The sequence below is a fragment of the Balaenoptera musculus genome, chromosome 10, assembly GCF_009873245.2.
Source record: "Balaenoptera musculus isolate JJ_BM4_2016_0621 chromosome 10, mBalMus1.pri.v3, whole genome shotgun sequence".
Taxonomy (NCBI): domain Eukaryota; kingdom Metazoa; phylum Chordata; class Mammalia; order Artiodactyla; family Balaenopteridae; genus Balaenoptera; species Balaenoptera musculus.
The window spans coordinates 17,214,465-17,231,880 of NC_045794.1; the positions used below are offsets into that span (position 1 = coordinate 17,214,465).

At 37.9% G+C, this 17,416-nt stretch overlaps 1 protein-coding gene across 1 annotated transcript in view; it reads left to right on the top strand.

Annotated features, from left to right (window-relative positions):
* The window catches only part of PDE3A (phosphodiesterase 3A), a 306,358-nt gene that overhangs the window by 259,242 nt on the left and 29,700 nt on the right, over window positions 1–17,416 (top strand). Inside the window, exons 6-8 of the mRNA XM_036865657.1 lie at window positions 10,665–10,884; window positions 14,150–14,235; window positions 17,196–17,350. Coding sequence (XP_036721552.1) covers window positions 10,665–10,884; window positions 14,150–14,235; window positions 17,196–17,350 — 461 coding nt within the window. The remainder of the gene's footprint in view (window positions 1–10,664; window positions 10,885–14,149; window positions 14,236–17,195; window positions 17,351–17,416) is intronic.

Genomic DNA, 17,416 nt, shown 5'->3' on the forward strand with positions numbered 1-17,416 from the left:
CCTACAGAATAAAAATACCCCCGCTCTTCATGGTGTTGCCAAGACCCCTGCTTGTTAGGAGCGTTCAAAATATGTAGCCTAACAGCACTGCAAAAGCAAAGCGCTTTTCCTCTGTTACAAGGTTTATTTTAAATTCATCCCAGGCAGTAAGTCTGGAGTCTGAAGTTCTGCTTATTTGTTTAAGTTTAGTTAATCCATGAGTTCCAAGAACTCTAATCATCAGTGGATTTTTAAATTTGTGTTTTAAGAGTGAATTGCACATCTCTGAGAGGATCAGCTGGCAGCTATTAAAAATTAGCAATGAAGAAAATCACTCCTCTCATAAATTACCTTCAGAAAATATATTGTGTCAAGACAGAAATGGATGGTGTTCCCACGTGCTTTCAACTACTCTTAAAAAGTGGTAGAAAACTATCCCCAAACTCACAATTAGTTATCAGAATAATTAAGGAATTGCCTAAAGCAATGCCTGTCAGGAGTCTCAGACGCAGCAATGAAAACCTAGCCTTGACCTGGGCGCCACACGCAGCCTTGCCAGCAACCTCTCTGACCACGTTCCCTGCCCCTCTACTTCCTCGTTGCTAAGCTGCAGTCACATTGACCTCCTGACTGATCCTCTGACACCCCCCAGGTAGGTCCCTCTTTCTGGAACATGCTTTCCCCGTTACTTGTCTAAATGTCTTCCTTATTTCATCAAGCGTTCAGATTTTACCCTTAGTGCATTCTGTCCTTCTCTGTCCTCTACCCTCTGCATTATTTTTTCTTTATATTGCTTGGAACTCCCCCACTTTTTCTTTCTCCTCCTCTCTTTTCCTTCTTCTTCCTCCTTCTCCTTTTCTTCTTTTTCTAGTTTCTGTCTCCCCTGAAAGCTCCATAAGAGCAGGGGATTTTATTTCATTCACTACCACATCCTTTATTCCCTGGAATCGGGCACACAATCAATATTTGTTAAATGAACAAATCATTGAGATACTCTGTGCAAATACCTTGATGTCCTTTAAACCACATTGTACCAGCATCCAGCTCCTTAATGGTTAAGCTGCTTGTCTAAGATTATCTGGAGACTCAGTCGGCCTTAATTTAATAAATAGTCTAAATTAAACTAGCCCTGGGAATTCCCTGGTGGTCCAATGGTTAGGACTCTGTGCTTCTACTGCACAGGGCACAGGTTCAATCCCTGGTCGCGGAACTAAGATCCCGCATGCCACTTGGTGCAGACATAGATACATACATAAATAAATAATTTTTAAAAAATAAATAAACTAGCCCTTTCCATCCTTTCTTACATGAGAGCACATATATATGTGGAATAATATGTGTGAATATGATAATGTTATATAGCAGTGGAGAAATGGAAAGGGATTTAGAGCTTGGTGAAAAAATGTATTTATTTTATAAAATTATAATAAAATCTAATTATAGAATGTTAGAGATAATATTAAAAATTAAATTTATTCTGGAGCATCCAAATAAGATCTTTCTTTTTTAAAAAATTTACAGCCATTAGTACTTCACAGCACACCTGTAACTTGTGTACTTGCTGCACACAATTATAGGTTGGGTGGGAAACTCTGAGTTAAAAATCCAATGAACTTAATATTCTTTTGGCTCAGGAAATTATGTAATGAGAAGGTTCATCGGTGTCTTTGGTAAAATAGCTAAATCTTTTCAATAGAAATAGAAATAAAAACAAAAACCATAAGGCATGTCATTGTAAAGAGCAAAACAAAGGCAGCCTTAGAGGTAATGAATTTTTGTCCCTCCTTGGGCAGTTTCTGATAGAATAATGGGCTCATAAAGCACAGTTTACCAAGAATAGCTGGGCTCACTCCATATTCTCCTATTTACTCTCACTGTGACCCTGGGAAGGTTAATCTTCCTGAGTCTAAGTGGTTTCATTTGTTAAGTATAAGGCAGGGGATTGATCTGTTGATCAGAAATCAATAGAAATATTGAGAAAAGGACTAGGAAGGGTAGTTGGCCTCCACATTTAATCAAAGGAAGAGTACAATTTCTCATCTTTTAAAGCAAACAAAACAAGAAATAACAGTGCCAACAAGAAACTTAAACATTACAAAAGTCCATCAACAAGCCTGGTCCATCAGTGGACCAGAAAACCTCTGGGTGTGACAAATAAAACTTTTTTTTTTAAATTTTTATTTATTTATTTATTTATTTTTATTTATGGCTGTGTTGGGTCTTCGTTTCTGTGTGAGGGCTTTTCTCTAGTTGCGGCAAGTGGGGGCCACTCTTCATCGCAGCGCGCGGGCCTCTCATTATCGCGGCCTCTCTTGTTGCAGAGCACAGGCTCCAGACGCGCAGGCTCAGTAATTGTGGCTCACGGGCCTAGTTGTTCCGCGGCATGTGGGATCTTCCCAGACCAGGGCTCGAACCCGTGTCCCCTGCATTGGCAGGCAGATTCTCAACCACTGCGCCACCAGGGAAGCCCCCCAAATAAAACTTTTGTGAGAACTGGGCACTGGAAGCAAAGTAGGCCAGCTGCCAGGTCATCACACATATTATTCAATGATGTGAATGTTTCTGGCTGTACATTTCCCTGGAGTGGTGAGCAACAGGAAAATGATTTTAATGATTTCATTTCATTTGCTTTACAGTAGATTGTTCAGCCAGGCAATCATGAAAATTAGTAAGCAGGTAGTTGTTCAGAAGTGTTTTCTCTCTTTTCTTCAGTTTTAGTGCAGGCTGCCTTCTCTGTGTTTGGAGAGAGTAACTTCAAAAGACAGCATCCCATCCTCAAACCTCGGCACTTGGAAATCAAAGCCAGCGTTTTGTAAAATTTTCACAATCAAGAGTAAACACAGTTTGGCAAAAATATCCACACTTATAATTTGAGCTTGAGGCCTCTTGTTTGATCTGAAATGGATCATATTCCATTTTTAAATGTTTCCTTCAGAAACGATGCTGATCAAAGTACTGTTTGACGCACAAAAAGTAGTTTCACTGAAAACGTGGATGGTTAATAAAGCCAGTTCCCTCTCAAAAATATATCCTCTTTCTTGACATATTTTAAGCAATCAATGCCTGCTAAAAAACTCTGCTCCAGATACATTAATGTTGAAAACAGTGGCAGATCCTATTGCTGCTAAAAACCTCACAACCCAAGAGAGGGCAAACACATGAGACATTGTTAACTATTGATATCATCAGGTCAGAATGCCAAGAAGAAACAAAAATGGGAGGAGAAAATAATATCCTTCTGCAGAAGACAAATATCATATCATATCACTTATATGTGGAATCTTAAATAAAAGGGTACAAATGAACTTATTTACAAAACAGAAGTAGAGTCACAGATGTAGAAAACAAATTTATGGTTACCAGGGGTGAGTGGGGGAGGGATAACTTGGTAGATTGGGACTGATATATACACACTACTATACATAAAGTAGATTAATAATAACCTGCTGTTTAGCACAGGGAACTCAATACTCTGTAATGGCCTATATGGGAAAAGAATCTAAAAAAAGAAAAAGAGTGGAGATATGTATAACTGATTCACTTTACTGTACACCTGAAATTAACACAGCATTGTAAATCAACTATATGCCAATAAATATTTATTTGTTTTTATTTTTGGCTATGTTGGGTCTTCGTTGATGCACGTGGGCTTCTCTAGTTGCAGCAAGTGGGGGCTACTCTTCGTTGTGGTGCACAGGCTTCTCACTGTCGTGGCTTCTTTTGTTGTGGAGCATGGGCTCTAGGCATGCAGGCTCAGTAGTTGTGGTTCTCGGGCTCTAGAGCTCAGGCTCAGTAGTTGTGGCGCACGGACTTAGTTGTTCCACGGCATGTGAGATCTTCCTGGGCCAGAGATCGAACCCATGTCCCCTGCATTGGCAGGCAGATTCTTAACCACTGCGTCACCAGGGAAGCCCTAAAAATTAAAAAAAATAATAATAATAATATCCTTCTGTCTTGAAGTTACTCCAGGACACCAAGGCTTTAACTGAACTTGCCAACATTGCCACTGATTTTTCATGATGATTCATTCCTCGTATTTCATGCTGTGGAGATGCCCCCACTGTGCATCCTGTCTGCAGATGGTGGCACACAGAGGAGGTTGGCCCAGTGGCCTGAGTACTCTCCTGGTCCTTACTGAGTTAAAAGGAGTCCAAGGTGAAGCTTAAGAGTTGCAATTTTGGGCATGCCTCAGGCTGTTGCAATGTCATGCTGGTGTCTGCCGCCGCAGGCTTGCCCTGCGTTCCATACCCCTCCCACTCCCCCGGCCTGAGTGAGCCAGAGCCCCCGAATCAGCTGCTTCTTTAACCCTGTCCTGTCTGAGCAAAGAACAGACGCCCTCAGGTGACCTACACACAGAGGCGGGGCCACCTACACACAGAGGCGGGGCCAAATCCAAAGCTGAACCCCAGGAGCTGTGCAAACAAAGAAGAGAAAGGGAAATCTCTCCCAGCAGCCTCAGGAGCAGCGGATTAAATCCCCACTAGCAACTTGAGGAACCCTGCATCTGTGGAATACCTGAATAGACAATTAATCCACCCAAAATTGAGGCAGTGGAGCAACTGTAGACTTGGGGCTTGCTTTCTGCATCTAATTTGTTTCTGGTTTTATGTTTATCTTAGTTTAGTATTTAGAGCTTATTATCAATGGTAGATTTGTTTATTGATTTGGTTGCTCTCTTCGTTTTTTTATTTTATATATATATATTTTTACATTTTCTCTTTTTATGAGTGTGTATGTGTATGCTTCTTGGTGTGAATTTGTCTGTATAGCTTTGCTTTTACCATTTGTCCTAGGGTTCTGTCTGTCTGTTCTTTTTTTTGTTTTTTCTTTTTTTTTTTTTTTTTTTTTTAGTATAGTTTTTAGCACTTGTTATCATTAGTGGTTTTTTTTTTTTGTTTGGTTTTTCTCTTTTTTTTTTTTTTTTTTTTTTTTTTTCTTTTTTTTTCTTTTTTATTATTTTTTAAATTTTTAAAAATAAATTTATTTTATTTTTTTCTTTCTTTCTTTTTTTCTACCTTTTCTTCTGAGACGGTGGCTGAAAGGGTCTTGGTGCTCCAGCTGGGTGTCAGACCTGTGCTTCTGAGGTGGGAGAGCCGAGTTCAGGACATTGGTCCACCAGAGACCTCCCAGCTCCACGTAATATCAAACAGCGAAAGCTCTCCCAGAGATCTCCACTTAACGACCAGCAAGCTACAGTGCTGGACACCCTATGCCAAACAGCTAGCAAGACTGGAATACAACCCCACTCATTAGCAGAGAGGCTGTCTAAAATCATAATCCGGTCACAGACACCCCAAAACACACCACCAGATGTAGTCCGGCACACCAGAAAGACAAGATCCAGCCTCATCCAACAGAACACAGGCACCAGTCCGCTCCGCTAGGAAGCCTGTACAACCCACTGAACCAACCTTAGCCACTGGGGGCAGACACCATAAACAATGGGAACTACGAACCTGCAGCCTGCTAAAAGGAGACCCCAAACACAGTAAGTTAAGCAAAATGAAAAGACAGCAAAACACACAGCAGATGGAGGAGCAAAGTAAAAACCTACCAGACCTAACAAATGAAGAGGAAGTACGCAGTCTACCTGAAAAAGGATTCAGAATAATGACAGTAAAGATGATCCAAAATTGTGGAAATAGAATGGAGAAAATACAGGAAACGTTTAACAAGGACCTAGAAGAACTAAAGAGCAAACAATGATGAACAACACAATAAATGAAATTAAAACTCCTCTAGAAGAAATCAACAGCAGAGTAACTGAGGCAGAAGAACAGATAAGTGACCTGGAAGATAAAATAGTGGAAATAACTACCGCAGAGCAGAATAAAGAAAAAGAATGAAAAGAATTGAGGACAGTCTCAGAGACCTCTGGGACAACATTAAATGCACCAACATTCGAATTATAGGGGTCCCAGAAGAAGAAGAGAAAAAGAAAGGGACTGATAAAATATCTGAAAAGATTATAGTTGAAAACTTCCCTAATATGGGAAAGGAAATAATCAAGTCCAGGAAGTGCAGAGTCCCATACAGGATAAATCCAAGGAGAAACATGCAAACACAAATATTAATCAAACTATCAAAAATTAAATACAAAGAAAAAATATTAAAAGCAGCAAGGGAAAAACAACAAATAACATACAAGGGAATCTCCACAAGGTTAACAGCTGATCTTTCAGCAGAAACTCTGCAAACCAGAAGGGAGTGACAGGACATATTTAAACTGATGAAAGGGAAAAACCTATAACCAAGATTACTCTACGCAGCAAGGATCTCATTCAGATTTGATGGAGAAATCAAAAGCTTTACAGACAAGCAAAAGCTAAGAGAATTCAGCACCACAAAACCAGCTTTACAACAAATGCTAAAGGAACTTCTCTAGGCAGAAAACACAAGAGAACGAAAAGACCTACAATAACAAACCCAAAACAATTAAGAAAATGGGAATAGGAACATACATATCGATAACTACCTTAAATGTAAATGGATTAAATGCTCCAACCAGAAGACATAGACCGGCTGAATAGATACAAAAACAAGACCCATATATATGCTGTCTACAAGAGACCCACTTCAGACCTAGGGACACATACAGACTGAAGGTGAGAGAATGGAAAAAGATATTCCATGCAAATGGAAATCAAAAGAAAGCTGGAGTAGCAATTCTCATATCAGACAAAATAGTCTTTAAAATAAAGACTATTACAAGAGACAAAGAAGGATACTACATAATGATCAAGGGATCAATCCAAGAAGAAGATGTAACAATTGTAAATATTTATGTACCCAGCATAGGAGCACCTCAACACATAAGGCAAATACTAACAGTCATAAAAGGGGAAATCGACAGTAACACAATCATAGTAGGGGACTTTAACACCCCACTTTCACCAATGGACAGATCATCCAGAATGAAAATAAATAAGGAAACATAAGCTTTAAATGATATATTAAACAAGATGGACTTAATTGATATTTATAAGACATTCCATCCAAAAACAATAGAATACACTTTCTTCTCAAGTGCTCATGGAACATTCTCCAGTATAGATCATATCTTGGGTCACAAATCAAGCCTTGGTAAATTTAAGAAAATTGAAATACTATCAAGTATCTTTTCCAACCACAACGCTATGAGACTAGATATCAATTACAGGAAAAAATCTGTACAAAATACAAACACATGGAGGCTAAACAATACACTACTAAATAACCAAGAGATCCCTGAAGAAATCAAAGGGGAAATCAAAATATACCTAGAAACAAATGACAATGAAAACACGGCAACCCAAAACCTATGGGATGCAGCAAAAGCAGTTCTAAGAGGGAAGTTTATAGCAATACACTCCTACCTCAAGAAACAAGAAACATCTCAAGTAAACAACCTAACCTTACACGTAAAGCAATTAGAGAAAGAAGAACAAAGAAACCCCAAAGGTAACAGAAAGAAAGAAATCATAAATATCAGATCAGAAATAAATGAAAAAGAAATGAAGGAAATGATAGCAAAGATCAATAAAACTAAAGGCTGGTTCTTTGAGAAGATAAAAAAATTGATAAACCATTAGCAAGACTCATCAAGTAAAAAAGGGAGAAGACTCAAATCAATAGAATTAGAAATGAAAAAGGAGAAGTAATTACTGACACTGCAGAAATACAAAGGATCATGAGAGATTGCTACAAGCAACTATATGCCAATAAAATGGACAACCTGGAAGTAATGGACAAATTCTTAGAAAAGCACAACCTTCCAAGACTAAACCAGGAAGAAATAGAAGATATAAACAGACCAATCACAAGTACTGAAATTGAGACTGTGATTAAAAATCTTCCAACAAACAAAAGCCCAGAACTAGATGGCTTCACAGGCGAATTCTATCAAACATTTAGAGAAGAGCTGACACCTATCCTTCTCAAACTCTTCCAAAATATAGCAGAGGGAGGAACACTTCCAAACTCATTCTACGAGGCCACCATCACCCTGATACCAAAACCAGACAAAGATGTCACAAAGAAAGAAAACTACAGGCCAATATCACTGATGAACATAGATGCAAAAATCCTCAACAAGAACGCTAGTAAACAAAATCCAACAGCAAATTAAAAGGATCATACACTATGATCAAGTGGGGTTTATCCCAGGAATGCAAGGATTCTTCAATATACACAAATCAATCAATGAGATAAAGGATGTTAACAAATTGAAGGAGAAAAACCATATGATCATCTCAATAGATGCAGAAAAAGCATTTGACAAAATTCAACACCCATTTATGATAAAAGCCCTCCAGAAAGTAGGCATAGAGGGAACTTTCCTCAACATAATAAAGGCCATATATGACAAACCCACAGCCAACATCATTCTCAATGGTGAAAATCTGAAACCATTTCCCCTAAGATCAGGAACAAGACAAGGTTGCCCACTCTCACCACTATTATTCAACATAGTTTTGGAAGTTTAGGCCACAGCAATCAGAGAAGAAAAAGAAATAAAAGGAATCCATATCAGAAAATAAAAAGTAAAGCTGTCACTGTTTGCAGATGACATGATACTATACATAGAGAATCCTAACGACACTACCAGAAAACTACTAGAGCTAATCAATGAATTTGGTAAAGTTGCAGGATACAAAATTAATGCACAGAAATCTCTTGCATTCCTATACACTAATGATGAAAAATCTGAAAGAGAAATTAAGGAAACACTCCCATTTACCATTGCAACAAAAAGAATAAAATACCTAGCAATAAACCTACCTAAGGAGACAAAAGACCTGTATGCAGAAAACTATAAGATACTGATGAAATAAATTAAAGATGATACAAACAGATGGAGAGATTTACTATGTTCTTGGATTGGAAGAATCAACATTGTGAAAATGACTATACTACCCAAAGCAATCTACAGATTCAATACAATCCCTATCAAACTACCAATGGCATTTTTCACAGAACTAGAACAAAAAATTTCACAATTTGCATGGAAACACAAAAGATCCCGAATAGCCAAAGCAATCTTGAGAAAGAAAAACGGAGCTGGAGGAATCAGGCTCCATGACTTCAGACTATAAAAAAAGCTACAGTAATCAAGACAATATGGTACTGGCACAAAAACAGAAGTATAGATCAATGGAACAGGATAGAAAGCCCAGAGATAAACCCACGCACATATGGTCACCTTATCTTTGATAAAGGAGGCAAGCATATACAGTGGAGAAAGACAGCCTCTTCAATAAGTGGTGCTGGGAAAACTGGATAGCTACATGGAAAAGAATGAAATTAGAACACTCCCTAACACCATACACAAAAATAAACTGAAAATGGATTAAAGACCTAAATGTAAGGCCACACACTATAAAATTCTTAGAGGAAAACATAGGCAGAACACTCTATCACATAAATCATAGCAAGATCCTTTTTGACCCACCTCCTAGAGAAATGGAAATAAAAACAAAAATAAACAAATGGGACCTACTGAAACTTAAAAGGTTTTGCACAGCAAGGGAAGCCATAAACAAGACAAAAAGACAACCCTCAGAATGGGAGAAAATATTTGCAAAGGAAGAAACTGATAAAGGATTAATTTCCAAAATTTACAAGCAGCTCATGCAGCTCAATATCAAAAATACAACCCAATCCAAAAATGGGCAGAAGACCTAAACAGACATTTCTCCAGAGATACAGATTGCCAACAAACACATGAAAGGATGCTCAACATCACTAATCTTTAGATAAATGCAAATCAAAACTACAATGAGGTATCACCTCTCACCAGTCAGAATGGCCATCATCAAAAAATCTACAAACAATAAATGCTGGAGAGGGTGTGGAGAAAAGGGAAGCCTCTTGCACTGTTGGTGGGAATGTACATTGATACAGCCACTATGGAGAACAGTATGGAGTTTCCTTAAAAAACTAAAAATAGAACTATCATATAACCCAGCAATCTCACTACTGGGCGTATACCCTGAGAAAACCATAATTCAGAAAGAGTCACGTACCACAGTGTTCATTGCAGCTCTGTTTATAGTAGCCAGGACATGGAAGCAACCTTAGTGTCCATCGACAGATGAATGGATAAAGAAGATGTGGCACATATATACAGTGGAATATTACTCAGCCATAAAAAGAAACGAAATTGAGTTATTTGTAGTGAGGTGGATGGACCTAGAGTCTGTCTTTCAGAGTGAAGTAAGTGAGAAAGAGAAAAACAAATACTGTATGCTAACGCATATATATGGAATCTAAAAAAAAAAAAAAAAAAAAAAAACTGGTGCTGAGGAACCTAGGGGCAGGACAGGAATAAAGACGCAGACGTAGAGAATGGACTTGAGGACATGGGGAGGGGGAAGGGTAAGCTGGGACAAAGTGAGACAGTGGCATGGACATATATACACTACCAAATGTAAAATAGATAGCTAGTGGGAAGCAGCCGCATAGCACAGGGAGATCAGCTCGGTGCTTTGTGATGACCTAGAGGGGTGGGAGGGAGGGAGACGCAAGAGGGAGGAGATATGGGGATATATGTATATGTATAGCTGATTCACTTTGTTATACAGCAGAAACTAATGCAACATTGTAAAGCAATTATACTCCAATAAAGATGTTAAAAAAAAAAAGAGTTGCAATTTTGCCTTTCAAAGACATTTATTTAGGACTTAATAATTCTCTTTCTTTCTTAGGTTCCCTAGTGAAAATTTCACCTCTTTCCTCACCCTCTTCCTCACCTCTCCATGGGACCCCTGCCAGCAGCCCAGTCAGCAAAATTTCTGCAGTGCAGTTTCCAGAATCTGCCGATGCAACTGCCAAACAAGGCCTAAGTTCTCACAGGGTCGTAACTTACACTCAGAGTGCCCCTGACCTTTCTCCTCAGATCCTGACTCCACCTGTTATATGTAGCAGGTAAGGAATTAATATCGTTAGCTGGAGTTTAACTAATAATAAAACTAATACTGGTTTTCCTCTTAGGAACACTCACCACCAGTCCATGCACCTTTGTGTAGGTTGCCCAAAGTAGTTGACAAGAAAGTACAAATAATGTGATTTGTGTTGAACAGGCTGGCATAGAAACTTAATTTTTCAGTGCTTTTCCATTAACAGAAATTTGAGAGTCCGTATAGTCCAAACAGCTAATCTTTGGAGAGGATACAAAATAATAAGTTGTGTATTTTGTCTGCTTGCTGATGGAGGATGCATAAAACATATAATTCAAAACTCATATCAAGTCATTTGGTATAATTTGATATTTTGTTGGGATATTTTTTACTTGTTCTCCAGGGAGGATTTTATATTGATTTTAAAGGTGCTTCTTTTTATCTTAAGTTTGCAATTCCCTTTTTAACACTTTAAGAATATGCAGATAACACATGGCACATTATGGCTGGACCCAAATGGATCTCTGAATACAGTGAAGCAATTGCTTGTGCTGCTCTGTCCTATTGAAACCGAATGACAGAGTGTTGTCTATTACAGGGGATAAGAAAAAAGGGCCTAGCGTGATAAGACTATTTTGCCCACATGGTCACTAAAAAAGAAATACCTCCTCTTACTGATTAACATATTATTGTTCTTCAGTAATAGCTTTATCTTGAATAAATGATCTTAAAGCATTACAATCTTTTTTTAAGTAGAAAAGAGTTGAGTGTTTTAAAACTAAGTTATAATCGTGAGAGTGCCTTGAATAAAATGGTATTTTTCCCCCTAAGGTCAATGAGGGTAACTGTTTGAATAAATTAGTTACATGTTAGTCTTCTAATATCAAATGTTGGGTCACAGACCCAGGCTTCATCAATGAATTCAGATTTAAGCCTCACAAATTTCATTCTCTGATCCTTTGTTCAGAAATTCTCTGTTAAACGATTATTTCTTTTTATAATCTTTATTTTTCCTTCCTTTCTCTTTACAAATAGTTTCAAAGGGATAATTGTTTGTGTTTTGTTTGTTTGGCCAGGACCAGAGTGAAAAGTTATTCCACCATCCAAAAGTTATTCTGCTGCCTTCTGTATAACAGCATTTTTAATAAAATAATTTCTGCAGGATGTTAATCCCATCTTTTATTCCCCACCAAAAGGTATGCTCTGTGGTAAAACAGGCCTATCATATTTTCCTCTTAGTGATTCACAACACACCTCACTTTATTTAAAGCTCTGAGAAGTCCTGCAAAAGGAAAACCTCTTGAGTTTTGTTTCACCTGGTGATTTCTGACTCTATTTGACCACAGAACCAATTTCTTTAGGTTAACACCCTCAAGGAACACTTTTTTTTTGTGGTGTGCATCCCGAGCCCAGATGAAGCCCAGGGGAGTCACCAGCATCAAGGACATCTGCTTCCAGCACTTTGTTTCTAGGGAGACGCTCCCGCTGTGAGCTCCAGACTTGTGAGAAATAAATCGCCTAAAAAAAGAACAGAGAGGTTCAGAAAAGATGTACCACTCACTTAGCTTTTCTCACCACAGTCTATTTTTTTTTTTTTTTTTGTATTCTTAGCAGAAAGAATGTAATGGGGTTTTTATAAAAGAGGTTTTGGAGAAAAACAAGGGAATTTCACTGTCTACTTGTTCAGTAATGTTTATAAATCCAGTAGTGTGTGTTTTGTTTGTTTGGGCTTTTATAAATCTATAATTCAAACCATGTTTTATTATTGCCAAGGCAGCCACCCATGTAGGCACAGAGAGCTCCAGAAACACATGACTAATTATTGTGGTTTCCCCCGCTGAACTTGAAGGATTTGGCGTTGAATCCCAGTCTCTTGGCCGCTGTAATGTCTATGCAACAAGCTGGTTTTTTGGCAAAAGAGGTAGTCTATTTGAACTACTCATTTAAACGTTCCTTTTAAGTATTATCTTGCAAAGAAAAATCTTCAAACTGATAAACTCTACTTTTACCAAGTTTCATCCGAACATGTAAGCCCATCATTTACAACTATGGGCTTTTTCCTTGGGTTCTGTCATTTTCTTTTGAGTCCCTAAATCAGGCTGATAGGATTTCATAATTAGAAATATTTTGTGTGTGATGCTTTCTGCTTACATTCAAGGCTTGAAAAATAAATTTGCTTTGGATGAAAATGCTCAAACCGGTTAATGCTTATCTCTACTACACATATAAACACAATTCAGGGGGAAAAGGTGATGAGATATTAAATATATTACATTATAATATATCACTCTTCTCTTTTCCTTTTACAGTGAGTAACCTGTAGCTGAATAACAAATAAACAAAAACTCTCTGAGACCCTTTCTAATATTAGGCAGAACGAAAGAACTCAGAAACGAAAAACAGAACTAAAATCTAATCATAAAGTCTCTAAATAAGATAAGTGAGAGAGGAAACTTGCCAGGCCATTCGTGGGGTTACTTCGTAATTTATTAAACAGTCAAAACTGTTGAGAAAGCAAAAGTATCCTACAACCTCCAGCCTCCTCTGTTAAAGAACCCTGCCCACTTCTCTAGTTCCTTCATTTTTCTCCATGACCCACAGGGCACTCCCTTGGCCTGTTTTTCTCAACTAGCAACCTTTGTGGTCAGTTTTACATCCACTCTTCATCAAAATGTACGTCTACTTTATTCACTTCCTTAGAGCCTTAACAGGGGAACTGATCAATCTGAAAAAAATAATTTTTATTTTGTGGCAAAAATAAAATTAATCTACCATTATTCTATTTTCATGTATGCAATCTATTCTTAAAGGGCTCTTTGGACATAAAATCTCATAACCCATAGAAATAAATCTAATAATGAGGCTTTTAAGCAGACACAAAGGGATTCCATTGGGAAAGATATATTTTGATCAAATACACATCGGCACCTCCAAAGTCACTACTGTAAATAGGTAGCAGACTATTCCAGGATTCTCTAAATAATGTAAAAAAGAAAAATTGCCAGTAGTTTCACCTCAGGTATGGTCTAGACCATGGAGAAGCATGAGAGTTGAACAGAGTTTTTGATCCTTTGTATTGACACAGCACTCTCTCCTCCCCCCCCACACACAAAAAAGCATCCTACATATCAACATCCATGTATAAAACAAAATGATTTCTTTCCATCAAATGAATAAGTAGAATGTAGAAATATTTGATTATCATTACATATCTAAACGTATGTGTACATGGTGTGTGTCTATGATTTTCTGAAAAGAAAGGACCTACTTACAGCTGTTCCATTATTTCTCAGCTGTGGCAGACCATATTCCCAAGGGACTCCTGCTGATGGGCCCCTGGAGAGAAGTGGGGCAGCCATTCGGACACCCAGCAGAACCGGTAATTCTTTATTGGATTCTGTTCCTCAAAGTGGAAATTGCTTTACTTGATTTTTTTTTCTGATCAAAAAGTTAACCTATGTTTTTGATTTTTTAGATTACAAATTTAAAAAGACAATGAAGGAAATCAAAATCGTCCATAATCCTACTACCTAGAGTTAATCATAGGTTAAATTTTGATGCAAAGCTGTCCAAAATGTTTCTATACATCTATACACAAATGAATATATTTTTGAAATGAGAGGCCATTTTATATAATGTATAGAACTCTACAGAAATGTTATTTTATCTTGGACATTGGAGAGTCATCTATTTTAGGGTACTCTGTGGAGATCTCCATTGCACACCCTGAGAAATGACCCTGCTTAGATCACTGTAAACTTAGGGAAGAAAACATACTTTTTCCTTGAGGCAGTATTACAGAGAGGTTCAGAAAAATAGGCATTGGAGCCTGGTTTATATCTTGATTCAACTTCTGACTCACCTGTAATCTCTGTGTCTCGGTTCCTTCATCTGTAGAATGGAGATAAAGACGGTACCTACCAAACAGGATTATTGTGAGAATTAAATTACTAAAGCACATAAAGCACTTATTATAGTATCTGGGTCACTGTAAGTAGTTAGTGTTTGCTGCCATAATTACTGTAATAATTATTATTTTGTTTTTATTGATGCAATCCTAGGGACTTGCGAACAAAACCAAGTTTGCTGAAAGTTTGCAAGGCAGAAAAAAATGGCTTTCATGAACTTTAGACTTTAGGATAATAGAGTGACCTAAGAATGTTTCTTAATTATCTGCTCCAGCATTTCTTGGCAGATTCTCAATAAATATTGATTATTTGCCCACGAGAATGGTGTGCTGTGGCAATGGACAAAGGTCCGGGGACATAGGCAAGGAAAAATCAAAAAGAGAGTTCTGTGTTCTGAGAGTTATCTGATATTGTAGAGTTATCTGATATTGTAGGCTCTCTGAAGTGAGAATATTCCCTTCTCTATGTCCCTCATCTCTCACTCCATTGAGGCTGATAGAATAAGGGGAGTATTTCCTTATCACCTTTGGTCTCCTGCAGAGCTATGGCCTTTGAGTGTGCTTCTTCATTTTTCTGCAAATTCTGGGATTGAAACTTGTCAGTTACACTTTCAGACTGTCTGATTCTAACCTAGAAAGCTGTTGTGTGAGAAAGATGGGAGAAAGATGGGTCCTTGGAAATGTCCTACAAAATACTCCTGATTGGAATAGGCTACATAACAAAAGCCATTATTCACCAGCAACATGAGGACATATGACAAACCTAGACTATCCAAAGCAATCTTGAAGAAGGAGAACAAAGTTAGAGGATATATGTCTCCTGACTTCAAGACTTAAACCACAGTAATGGAGAAAGTGTAGTGCTGGCATAAGGATTGGCAAATAGAATCAAATGGAATAGAGTAGAAAGCCCCACATTAGACCCACACCTATACAGTCATTGAACTTTCAACAAAGATCCAATTTTCCAATCTAGTAGGGCTGGAAAAAAATGAATCTCACTCCCTACTTCACACCATATGAAACATTATTCTGAGATAGAGCACAGACCTAACTGTAAAAGCTACAGCAATAAAGCTTCTGAAAAAAAACACAGGCAGATATCTTTGTGATTTAGGGAAAGGCAAAGATTTTGTAGTCCATGGAAAGCAATAAACAGGAGAGAAAAAAAAGCTAGGCTTCATCAGGAGTATAGGAACTCAAGTCAGACTTCATGAGTTCAATTCTGGCGACAGAATTTACCAGCTGTATGCTCCTGGGCAATTTACTTAGCCTTTCTGTGCCTCAGTTTCCTATCTGCAGAGTGAGGATAATAGTAACACAATAAAACCTGCCTCATAGGATTGTTAAGAGGATTCAATGTGTTAGTACAAATAAAGTGCTTTCCGTAGTATCTGGCACATAGCAAGCACTCCATAAACTTCATTCAGGCACTTTATTCAGTTAAGAGAAGCTTCCTGAGGTCTTTACCCCAGAAGCATGTTCTTCAGACACTTGATATTACCTGACTGATCCTTTGGTTAGCACAGTTTAGTGCTGACTGCAGTGGAAGATACGTGGAGAGGGGCAGAGACGGAAGAAAGCACAGATCCCTAGGAATTGAGATTGGATACATAGGACCTGCCATGCTCTTTAGCACATGCTATGGCTGGTATGTTCTACAGACCACTTTGTTCTTGGGTGTCAACTCAATTTCTCCCACCCATGTGCCCATTCTAGAGGTAAGGTTCTAGTCAGCTACTAGGTGGTTTAATGTGTTTGGGCATGGATAAAGGAAAAAGAAATATAAAGTCATAGGATTTTATATGATACACATGAAGTCATTTACAAAACAGAAGCAGACTCACAGATATAGAAAACAAACTTATGGTTACCAAAGGGAGAACCATAAGTTACCAAAGCGGGGAGGGATAAATTAGGAGTTTGGGATTAGCAGATATAAACTACTATATATAAGATGGATAAACAACAAGGTTCTACTGTATAGCACAGGGAACTATATTCAATATCCTGTAATAAACCATAATGGAAAAGAATTTGGAAAAGAATATGTCTACACGTCTAACCAAATCACTTTGCTGTACACCAGGAACGAACACAGCATTGTAAATCAACCATACTTCAATTAAAAAAAAGGTGTAACTTGAAAGTCATAGGATTTTTAAAAGGTCAGAACTACTGATCTGAGCATTCTTATTGAGGAATTATTGAATGTCCTATAAATCACAGATCATAACTCCATCTATTTTACTGCATTTAAAAAATGTGTGCTTTTTCCCACCCTATAATCCTACATTCCTGGTGTGTAAGCTCATGAAAGCAGTATTTCCATAAACACTGTATCTACCATGTGCATTTTAGGAATATTCGCTTAAATAGGACCGCTTTTTCCTTTGCAAGTTTCATAATAGGCTGTTCTCTTTTAATTGCAGATGACACCACTCAAGTTACCTCTGATTATGAAACCAATAACAACAGTGATAGTAGTGATATTGTACAGAACGAAGATGAGACTGAGTGCCCCAGCGAGCCTCTAAGGAAGACATCAGCTTGCAGCACCTACACTCCCGAGGCCATGATATTCCTGGTAGCCCCCCCCATCACTTAACTCATTCATTTACTTGAGAAATTGGTTTCTATGACAGGAATTGGC